The following is an 11437-nucleotide window of genomic DNA, read 5'->3' on the forward strand; positions in this document are numbered from 1 at the left end:
GGGGGGGGTCTGGGATTTTTTTTGGGGGGATCCCTCTGAGGTTTTTGGGGTTTTTTTTGAGGGTTCTTCAGGATTTTTTTTGGGGGGGTCTCTCTGTTTTCGGACTTTTTTTGGGGGGTTCATTGCGGGTTTTTTTTGGGGGGGGTCCCTCAATTTAGTTTTTTTTTTTTGGGGGGTCCCTCTGGCCGTGAAGATTTTTTTTTGGGGGGGGTCCCTCAGTCTATTGGGGGGAATTTTTGGGGGGGGTCTTTCTGTCCTGGGGGAGGAATTTTTGGGGAGCAGGATTTTTTTGGGGAGGGGGTCTCAGTGTCAGGACTTAGGGGGGGGATTTTTTTTGGGGGGGGATTTTTTTGGGGAGGGGTCTCAGAGTCTGTCAGGACCTGGGGGGGATTTTTTTTTTTTGGGGGGGGGGGGGATAATTTTGGGGAGGGGTCTCAAGATCTGTCACGACCTAGAGGGGGGGGGGAGGAAAATTTTGTTTTTTTTTTTTTTTTGGGGGGGGGTCTCAGGATCTCTGTCGGTGGGGGGGGGGGAGGGGCTGTGTCTGTCGGTCCTTTTGTGGGGGAGGGGCCGGCGGGGGGGGTGGGGAGGGGGTGGGGGGAGGGGCGGCGCCCCCCTTCCCCCCACCTGCGTGTCCAGGCTGTAGAGCGCCAGCAGCTCCCGCACGATTCCCTCCAGCGCGGGAAGGGTTAACCCCGGGCTCAGCACCTGGGGGGGGGAGGGGAGGGGGCGTCAAACCCCTGGGACCCCTCCCCAAAAAAAATCCCCTCCCCCAAAATCCCTCCAGGACCCCCCAAAATCCACCCAAAATCCCTTCAGGACCCCCAAAATCCACCCAAAATCCATTCAGGACCCCCCAAAATTCCCCTCAGGACCCCCCACAAAAAATCCCCCACCCCAAATTCCCCCAGGACCCCCCCTCCCCAAAAAAAATCCCCTCCCCCAAAATCCCTCCAGGAAACCCCAAATCCCCCCAGGACGCCCCAAAATTCCCCAAAATCCACCCAAAACTCCCCAGGACCCCCCAAAATTCCCCCAAATCCCCCCCAGGACCTCCCCCCCAAAAAATCCCCCACCCCAAATTCCCCAAAATCCACCCAAAATCCCCTCAGGACCCCTCTCCCCAAAAAATCCCCTCCCCCAAAATTCCTCCAGGACCCCCCAAAATCCCCCCCAAATTCCCCAAAAATCCTCCCGACCCTTCCCCAGGACCCCCCAAAACCCCTTAACCCTCCCCCAAACTCCCCAAATTCCCCCCCAGGACCCCTCCCCACAATTCCCCCTCACCTGCCACCGGCGGGGGGTCCCCAAAATCCCCCCAAACCCCCCTAAAGCCCCAAAATCACCCCAAATCCCCCCCAAAATCCTCCCAAACCCCCCCAAAACTCCCCCAAATCCCCCTAAAATCCCCCCCAAACCCCCCCAGGACCCCTCCCCACAATTCCCCATCACCTGCCACCAGCGGGGGGGTCCCCGAAATCCCCCCTAAAACCCCAAAATCTCCCCCAAAATCTCCCCCCCAAATCCCCCCAAAACTCCCCCAACCCCTCCCAAAACTCCCCCAAATCCCCCCAAAACTTCCCCAACTCCCCCCCAAATCTCCCCAAAACTCCCCCAGGACCCCTCCCCACAATTCCCCCTCACCTGCCACCAGCGCGGGGGGGATCCCCAAAATCCCCTCCAAACCTCCCTAAAACCCCAAATCCCCCCAAATCCCCCCAAAATCCTCCCCAAACCCCTCCCAGGACCCCTCCCCACAATTCCCCCTCACCTGCCACCAGCGGGGGGTCCCCAAAATCCCCCCAAACCCCCCTAAAACCTCAAAACCCCCCCAAATCTCCCCCAAAATCCCCTCTCAATCCCCCCTAAACCCCAAAATCCCCCCCAAAGCCCCCACAAGCCCCCTCCTCACAATTCCTCCTCACCTGTCACCACCGGGGGGGTCCCTAAAATCCCCCAAAATCCCCCCAAATCTCCCCCAAAACCCCCCCAAATCCCCCCAGGACCCCTCCCCACGCCCCCCCCTCACCTGCCACCAGCGGGAGGTTCCCAAATCTCCCAAAATCCCCCCAAAACTTCCCCAAATCTCCCCCAAATCCCCCCGAGCCCCCTTCCCACAATTCCCTCACCTGCCACCAGCGGGGGGGTCCCCAAAATTCCTTCTTAATCCCCCCCAAAACCCCCCCAAACCCCCCCAGGACCCCTCCCCACAATCCCCTCACCTGCCACCAGCGAGGGGAGGGTCCCCAAAATTCCTTCTTAATCCCCCCCAAAAACCCAAAATCCCCCCCAAAACCCCCCTAAATCTCCCCCAAATCCCCCCAGGACCCCTCCCCACGCCCCCCCCTCACCTGCCACCACTGGGGGGGGGTCCCGGGGGGGGTCCCGCCCCCGCTCAGCTCCAGCCCGAGCCGCAGCGCGGCCGCCGCCAGGTGGGGGGGGGGGTGGCGCAGGCCCAGCCCCCCCGCGGCCCCGTCCCGCAGCAGCGCCCACGAGACCCCCGGGACCCTCCCCCAGGGACCCCCGGCCCAGGGACCCCCGGCCCAGCGGGACAGCGCCAGCAGGTACTGCAGGAGGTACTGGGGGGGGGAAAATGGGGTTAGAGACCCCCAAAATATTCCCCAAATATCCTAAAAATGTCCTAAAAATATCCTAAAAATATTCCCCAAATATCCTAAAAATATTCTAAAAATGTCCTAAAAATGTCCTAAAAATGTCCTAAAAATATCCTAAAAATATTCCCCAAATATCCTAAAAATATTCTAAAAAAGTCCTAAAAATATCCTAAAATTCCCTTTTGGGGAGGGGGTCCAGCAGGTACTGCAGGAGGTACTGGGGGGAAAAATGGGGTTAGAGACCCCCAAAATATTCCCCAAATATCCTAAAAATGTCCTAAAAATATCCTAAAAATATCCTAAAAATATTCTAAAAATGTCCTAAAAATATTCTCCAAATATTCTAAAAATATTCTAAAAATGTCCTAAAAATGTCCTAAAAATATCCTAAAAATATTCCCCAAATATCCTAAAAATATTCTAAAAATGTCCTAAAAATATCCTAAAAATATTCTAAAAATATCCTAAAATTCGCTTTTGGGGAGGGGGAGTCAAAGCCCCTCCCCCAGAGCCAGCAGGTACTGCAGGAGGTACTGGGGGGGGGGAAAAATGGGGTTAGAGACCCCCAAAGTATTCCCCAAATATCCTAAAAATATCCTAAAAATATCCTAAAAATATCCTAAAAATATTCCCCAAATATCCTAAAAATATTCTAAAAATATCCTAAAAATGCCCTAAAAATATCCTAAAAATACCCTAAAAACATCCTAAAAATATCCTAAGAATATTCTAAAGATATCCTGAAAATATTTTAAAAATATCCTAAAAATATTCTAAAAATATCCTAAAATTCCCTTTTGGGGAGGGGGTCCAGCAGGTGCTGCAGGAGGTACTGGGGGGGAAATTTGGGGTTAGAGATCTCCAAAGTATCCTAAAATATTCTAAAAATATCCCAAAAATATCCTAAAAATATCCTAAAAATTTCCTAAAAATATCCTAAAAATTTCCTAAAAATATCCTAAAAACTTCCTAAAAATATCCTAAAAATATTCTAAAAATATCCTAAAAATATCCTAAAATATTCTAAAAATATCCCCAAAAAAATCCCCCCAAAATGGCCCCAAAAATCCCAAAAATTCCCACAAAAAAACCTCCAAAAATCCCCATTTGGGACCCCCCAAATATCCCAAAAATTCCCCCAAAAAATCCTTTTTTGGGAACCCCAAAAATCCAAAAAAAAATCCTCCAAAAAACCCCAAAATTCCCATTTTTGGGGAGGGGGTTTCAGGGACCCCCCCCCCCCAAAAATTCCCTCTGGGGGCTCAGGAAGGTTTTGGGGTCCCAAAATTTTTGGGGTTTTTTGGGATTTTTTGGGGTTTTTTTGGGTCCCAAAATTTCGGGATTTTTTTGGGGTGCCCGGGGGGGTCTCGAGATATTTTTGGGGGGGGGGGGTCTCGCCTTGTGGGGTGGGGGAGGTGCCGGAATTTGGGGGTTTTGGGTCGGATTTTGGGGTTTTCTTTGGGTTTTTGGGGGGATTTTGGGGACTTTTTGGGATTTTTTGGGTTTTTTTGGGTTTTTTTTTGGGTCCCTCGATTCCGGGATTTTTTTGGGGTGCCCGGGGGGGTCTCGGGGTGTTTTTTGGGGGGTCTCGCCTTGTGGGGTGGGGGAGGTGCCAGAATTTGGGGGGTTTGGGTCGGATTTTGGGGTTTTTTTGGGGTCGGATTTTGGGGATTTCTTTGGGGATTTTTTGGGATTTTTGGGGGTTTTTTTGGTTTTTTTTTTGTTTTTTTTGGGTCCCTCGATTTCGGATTTTTTTTTGGGGTGCCCGGGGGGGTCTCGGGGTGTTTTTGGGGAGGGGTCTCACCTTGTGGGGTGGGGGAGGGGCAGCCGGAAGTGCCGGAATTGGGGTTTTTTGGGGGGGGGTCGGGTTGGATTTAGGGAAGATTTTTTGGGATTTTTGGTTTTTTTGGGGGGATTTTTTTGGGTCCCAAAATTTCGGGATTTTTTTGGGGTGCCCGGGGGGGGGTCTCGGGGTGTTTTTGGGGGGTCTCACCTTGTGGGGTGGGGGAGGTGCCGGAATTTGGGGGTTTTGGGTCGGATTTTGGGGTTTTCTTTGGGTTTTTGGGGGGATTTTGGGGATTTTTTGGGATTTTTTGGGGTTTTTTTTGGGGGAAGTTTTTTGGGACTTTTTTTTTGGTCCCTCGATTTCGGGATTTTTTTGGGGTGCCCGGGGGGGGTCTCGAGATATTTTTGGGGGGGTCTCACCTTGTGGGGTGGGGGAGGTGCTGGAATTTTGGGGGTTTTGGGTCGGATTTTGGGGATTTTTGGGGTCGGATTTTGGGGATTTCTTTGGGGATTTTTCGGGTTTTTTTGGGGTTTTTTTTGGGTTTTTTTGGTCCCTCGATTTCGGGATTTTTTTGGGGTGCCCGTGGGGGTCTCGGGGTGTTTTTGGGGGGGGGGGGGTCTCACTTTATGGGGTGGGGGAAGTGCCAGAATTTGGGGGGTTTGGGTTGGATTTTGGGGTTTTTTGGGATTTTGGGGATTTCTTTGGGGATTTTTTTGGCTTTTTGGGGTTTTTTTGGGGATTTTTTGGGTTTTTTTGGGTCCCTCGATTCCGGGTTTTTTTTGGGGTGCCCGGGGGGGTCTCGGGGTGTTTTTGGGGAGGGGTCTCACTTTATGGGGTGGGGGAAGTGCCAGAATTTGGGGGGTTTGGGTCGGATTTTGGGGTTTTTTGGGGTCGGATTTTGGGGATTTCTTTGGGGGTTTTTTGGGATTTTTTGGTTTTTTTTGGGTCCCTCGATTCCGGGATTTTTTTGGGGTGCCCGTGGGGGTCTCGAGGTGTTTTTGGGGTGGGGTCTCTCACCTTGTAGGGCAGGGTAAGTGCCAGAATTTGGGATTTTTGGGGATGTTTGGGTCGGATTTTGGGGATTTCTTTGGGGATTTTTTTTGGGTTTTTTTGGGTCCCTCGATTCCGGGATTTTTTTTGGGGTGCCCGTGGGGGTCTCGAGGTGTTTTTTGGGGAGGGGTCTCACCTTGTGGGGTGGGGGAAGTGCCGGAATTTGGGGATTTTGGGGTTGGATTTAGGGGAGATTTTTTTGGAATTTTTGAGGTTTTTTTGGGTCCCTCGATTCCGGGATTTTTTTGGGGTGCCCGTGGGGGGTCCGGGGGTGTTTTTTGGGGGGTCTCACCTTGTGGGGGTGCGCCAGGGGCAGCCGGAAGCGCAGCACCCGCAGCAGCAGCAGCTCGCACTGCAGGAGGCTGTCCCGGAGCGCCCAGAAATCCCCGTCCAGCGCCGGGGGGGGGGGTCCCGGGCTGGAGACACCTGGGGGGCACCGGGGGAATTTTGGGGGATCCCAGGGGGCACTGAGAGGATTTGGGGGGATTTTGTGGGATCCTGTGAGGATTTTGGGGGGTCCTGGGGGGATTTGAGAGGGTCCTAAAAGGAATTTTGGAGGGTCCCGGGGGGCACTGAGAGGATTTTGGGGGGTCCCGGGGGGCGTCCTGAGAGGATTTTGGGGGGGTCCCAGGGGGCACTGAGAGGATTTGGGGGGATTTTGGGGGGGTCCTCTGAGGATTTTGGGGGGTCCCGGGGGGTCCTGAGAGGATTTTGGGGGGTCCCGGGGGGATTTGCGGGAGTTGGGAGGGTCCTAAAAGGAATTTTGGGGGGTCCCGGGGGGCACCCAGAGGATTTTGGGGGGTCCTGGGGGGATTTGGGGGGAGTTGGGAGGGTCCCAAAAGGAATTTTGGGGTGATTTTGGGGGGTCTCGGGGGGTCCTGAGAGGATTTTGGGGGTCCTGGGGAGTCCTGAGAGGATTTTGGGGGGTCCTGGGGGGATTTGGGGGAGTTGGGAGGGTCCCAAAAGGAATTTTGGGGGGTCTTGGGGGGTCCTGAGAGGATTTTGGGGGGTCCTGAGGGACTTTGCGAGGATCTTGGGGGGGATTCTGGGGGGTCCTGGGGGGCACCGAGGGCATTTTGGGGGGTCCTGGGGGGTCCTGAGAGGATTTTGGGGGCTCCTGGGGGGATTTTGGGGGGGTCCCGGCGAGGATTTTGGGGGTCCCGGGGGGGGTCCTGAGAGGATTTGGGGGGTCCTGGGGGGGATCTGGAGGACTTGGGAGAGTCCTGAGAGGATTTTGGGGGGTCCCAGGGGGCACTGAGAGGATTTTGGGGGGTCCCGTGAGGATTTTGGGGGGTCCCGGGGGGTCCTGAGAGCATTTTGGGGGCTCCTGAGGGGATTTTGGGGGGGTCCCGGCGAGGATTTTGGGGGGTCCCGGGGGGTCCTGAGAGGATTATGGGGAGTCCTGAGAGGATTTTGGGGGGTCCCGGGGGGGTCCTGAGAGGATTTGGGGGGTCCTGGGGGGATCTGGAGGACTTGGGAGGGTCCTGAGAGGATTTTGGGGGGTCCCGGGGGGCACTGAGAGGATTTTGGGGGATTTTGGGGGATCCTGTGAGGATTTTGGGGGGTCCCGGGGGGCACTGAGAGGATTTTGGGGGGGGTCCTGGGGGACTTTGAGAGGATCTTGGGGGGATTTTGGGGGGTCCCAGGGGTCCTGAGGAGGATTTGGGGGAGAATTTGGGGGGGGCACCGAGAGGTTTGGGGGGTCCCGGCGGGCATTGAGAGGATTTTGGGGAGATTTTGGGGGTCCTGGGGGGATTTGGGGGATCCCAGGAAGGATTTTGGGGGGTCCCGGGGGGCACCAGAGGATTTTGGGGGGATTTTGGGGGGTCCTGAGAGGATTTTGGGGGGTCCCGGGGGGGGTCCTGAGAGGATTTTGGGGGGGTCCCAGGGGGCACTGAGAGGATTTGGGGGGATTTTGGGGGGGTCCTCTGAGGATTTTGGGGGGTCCCGGGGGGTCCTGAGAGGATTTTGGGGGGTCCCGGGGGGATTTGCGGGAGTTGGGAGGGTCCTAAAAGGAATTTTGGGGGGTCCCGGGGGGCACCCAGAGGATTTTGGGGGGGTCCTGGGGGGATTTGGGGGGAGTTGGGAGGGTCCCAAAAGGAATTTTGGGGTGATTTTGGGGGGTCTCGGGGGGTCCTGAGAGGATTTTGGGGGTCCTGGGGAGTCCTGAGAGGATTTTGGGGGGTCCTGGGGGGATTTGGGGGAGTTGGGAGGGTCCCAAAAGGAATTTTGGGGGGTCTTGGGGGGTCCTGAGAGGATTTTGGGGGGTCCTGAGGGACTTTGCGAGGATCTTGGGGGGGATTCTGGGGGGTCCTGGGGGGCACCGAGGGCATTTTGGGGGGTCCTGGGGGGTCCTGAGAGGATTTTGGGGGCTCCTGGGGGGATTTTGGGGGGTCCCGGCGAGGATTTTGGGGGTCCCGGGGGGGGTCCTGAGAGGATTTGGGGGGTCCTGGGGGGGATCTGGAGGACTTGGGAGAGTCCTGAGAGGATTTTGGGGGGTCCCAGGGGGCACTGAGAGGATTTTGGGGGGTCCCGTGAGGATTTTGGGGGGTCCCGGGGGGTCCTGAGAGCATTTTGGGGGCTCCTGAGGGGATTTTGGGGGGTCCCGGCGAGGATTTTGGGGGGTCCCGGGGGGTCCTGAGAGGATTATGGGGAGTCCTGAGAGGATTTTGGGGGGGTCCCGGGGGGGTCCTGAGAGGATTTGGGGGGTCCTGGGGGGATCTGGAGGACTTGGGAGGGTCCTGAGAGGATTTTGGGGGGTCCCGGGGGGCACTGAGAGGATTTTGGGGGATTTTGGGGGATCCTGTGAGGATTTTGGGGGGTCCCGGGGGGCACTGAGAGGATTTTGGGGGGGGTCCTGGGGGACTTTGAGAGGATCTTGGGGGGATTTTGGGGGGTCCCAGGGGTCCTGAGGAGGATTTGGGGGAGAATTTGGGGGGGCACCGAGAGGTTTGGGGGGTCCCGGCGGGCATTGAGAGGATTTTGGGGAGATTTTGGGGGTCCTGGGGGGATTTGGGGGATCCCAGGAAGGATTTTGGGGGGTCCCGGGGGGCACCAGAGGATTTTGGGGGGATTTTGGGGGGTCCTGAGAGGATTTTAGGGGGTCCTGGGGGTCCTAAGACAATTTTGGAGGGTCCTGGAGGAGTTTGGGGGTTACCTGGGCCAGTTTTGGGGTTCCCTGGGGTGATTTTGGGGTTCCCTGAGGTGATTTTGGGGTGATTTTGGGGTTCCCTGAGGTGATTTTGGGGTTCCCTGGGGTGATTTTGGGGTTCCCTGGTGTATTTTGGGGTTCCCTGGTGTATTTTGGGGATGATTTTGGGGTTCCCTGAGGTGTATTTTGGGGTTCCCTGGTGTATTTTGGGGTGATTTTGGGGTTCCCTGAGGTGATTTTGGGGTTCCCTGGTGTATTTTGGGGTGATTTTGGGGTTCCCTGAAGTGATTTTGGGGTTCCCTGGTGGATTTTGGGGTTCCCTGGTGTATTTTGGGGTGATTTTGGGGTTCCCTGAAGTGATTTTGGGGTTCCCTGGTGGATTTTGGGGTTCCCTGGTGGATTTTGGGGTTTCCTGGTGTATTTTGGGGTGATTTTGGGGTTCCCTGAGGTGATTTTGGGGTTCCCTGGTGTATTTTGGGGTTCCCTGGTGTATTTTTGGGTTATTTTGGGGTTCCCTGAGGTGATTTTGGGGTTCCCTGGTGTATTTTGGGGTTCCCTGGTGTATTTGGGGATGATTTTGGGGTTCCCTGAGGTGATTTTGGGGTTCCCTGGTGTATTTTGGGGTGATTTTGGGGTTCCCTGAGGTGATTTTGGGGTTCCCTGGTGTATTTTGGGGTGATTTTGGGGTTCCCTGAAGTGATTTTGGGGTTCCCTGGTGGATTTTGGGGTTCCCTGGTGTATTTTGGGGTGATTTTGGGGTTCCCTGAAGTGATTTTGGGGTTCCCTGGTGGATTTTGGGGTTCCCTGGTGGATTTTGGGGTTTCCTGGTGTATTTTGGGGTGATTTTGGGGTTCCCTGAGGTGATTTTGGGGTTCCCTGGTGTATTTTGGGGTTCCCTGGTGTATTTTTGGGTTATTTTGGGGTTCCCTGAGGTGATTTTGGGGTTCCCTGGTGTATTTTGGGGTTCCCTGGGGTGATTTTGGGGTGATTTTGGGGTTCCCTGAGGTGATTTTGGGGTTCCCTGGTGGATTTTGGGGTGATTTTGGGGTTCCCTGAGGTGATTTTGGGGTTCCCTGGTGCATTTTGGGGTTCCCAGGTGTATTTTGGGATGATTTTGGGGTTCCCTGAGGTGATTTTGGGGTTCCCTGGTGCATTTTGGGGTTCCCTGAGGTGATTTTGGGGTTCCCTGGTGTATTTTGGGGTGATTTTGGGGTTCCCTGGTGCATTTTGGGATTCCCTGAGGTGATTTTGGGGTTCCCTGGTGTATTTTGGGGATGATTTTGGGGTTCCCTGGTGTATTTTGGGGTTCCCTGGTGTATTTTGGGGTGATTTTGGGGTTCCCTGGTGTATTTTGGGGTTCCCTGGTGTATTTTGGGGATGATTTTGGGGTTCCCTGGTGTATTTTGGGGTTCCCTGGTGTATTTTGGGGTGATTTTGGGGTTCCCTGATGTGATTTTGGGGTTCCCTGGTGTATTTTGGGATGATTTTGGGGTTCCCTGGTGTATTTTGGGGTTCCCTGAGGTGATTTTGGGGTTCCCCGGTGCATTTTGGGGTCCCTGCTGAGTGTCTCACCTCAGGCAGACGTTGAGCACGTCCCTGGCTCGCCGGGGCGTCCCCTGGGCCTTGGCGGCCACGAACAGCGCGGCGGCGGCCACCAGGTACCGGTCTGGGGGCTGGGACTGGGACTGGGACTGGGACTGGGACTGGGACTGGGACTGGGACCTGTCCTGGGACTGGGACTGGGACTGGGACTGGGACTGGGACTGGGGCTGGGACTGGGGCTGGGACTGGGACTGGGACCGGTCCAGGGGCTGGGACTGGGACTGGGACTGGGACTGGGACTGGGACTGGGGCTGGGACTGGGGCTGGGACTGGGGCTGGGGCTGGGACTGGGACCTGTCCTGGGGCTGGGACTGGGACTGGGACTGGGACTGGAACTGGGACTGGAACTGGGACTGGGACTGGGACTGGGGCTGGGGCTGGGACTGGGACTGGGGCTGGGACTGGGACTGGGACTGGGGCTGGAACTGGGACTGGGACTGGGACTGGGACTGGGACCTGTCCTGGGACTGGGGCTGGGACTGGGACTGGGGCTGGTTCTGATCCAGGTGCAGGTTCTGATCCAGGGGCTGGGACCTGTCCTGGTGCTGATCCAGGTGCTGGGATCTGTCCTGGGGCTGGTTCTGATCCAGGTGCAGGTTCTGATCCAGGGGCTGGTTCTGATCCAGGAACTGGGACCTGTCCAGGTGCTGATCCAGGTACTGATACCTGTCCAGGTGTTGTTTCTGTTCCTGGTTCTGTTCCCGGTTCTGGTCCCGGTTCTGTTCCAGGGTCTGGTCCCGGTTCTGGTCCCGGTTCTGGTCCTGGCTCCGCTCCCGGGGCTCTGCGGGGAACGCGGCGGCGAAGGCGTGGAAGGAGCTGCAGGCCGTGGCCAGGGCAGGTGAGCCCAGCCCCAGCTTCACACCTGGGGACAGCGGGGACACCTGGGTCACACCTGGGTCACACCTGGGGACACCTGGGGACACCTGGGGACACCTGGGTCACACCTGGGGACACCTGGGGACACCTGGGTCACACCTGGGTCACACCTGGGGACACCTGGGGACGCCTGTGTCACACCTGTGTCACAACTGTGTCACACCTGGGGACACCTGGGGACAGCTGTGTCACACCTGGGGACACCTGGGGACACCTGGGGACACCTGGGTCACACCTGGGGACATCTGGGTCACACCTGTGTCACACCTGTGTCACACCTGGGGACACCTGTGTCACACCTGGGTGACACCTGGGTGACACCTGTGTCACACCTGTGTCACACCTGTGTCACCACCT

At 56.2% G+C, this 11437-nt stretch overlaps 1 protein-coding gene across 1 annotated transcript; it reads right to left on the reverse strand.

Annotated features, from left to right (window-relative positions):
• Positions 1-444: 444 nt before the first annotated feature.
• LOC130263309 (protein enabled-like) lies at positions 445-10872 on the reverse strand (the record flags this gene model as incomplete). Its single annotated transcript, XM_056510814.1, has 4 exons — positions 445-708; positions 2352-2579; positions 5744-5918; positions 10175-10872. Coding segments are annotated over 4 exons (1365 nt in total), but the record flags the coding sequence as incomplete, so codon positions are not given.
• Between the last annotated feature and the right edge of the window lie 565 nt (positions 10873-11437).

The sequence above is a fragment of the Oenanthe melanoleuca genome, chromosome 25, assembly GCF_029582105.1.
Source record: "Oenanthe melanoleuca isolate GR-GAL-2019-014 chromosome 25, OMel1.0, whole genome shotgun sequence".
Lineage (NCBI taxonomy): Eukaryota > Metazoa > Chordata > Aves > Passeriformes > Muscicapidae > Oenanthe > Oenanthe melanoleuca.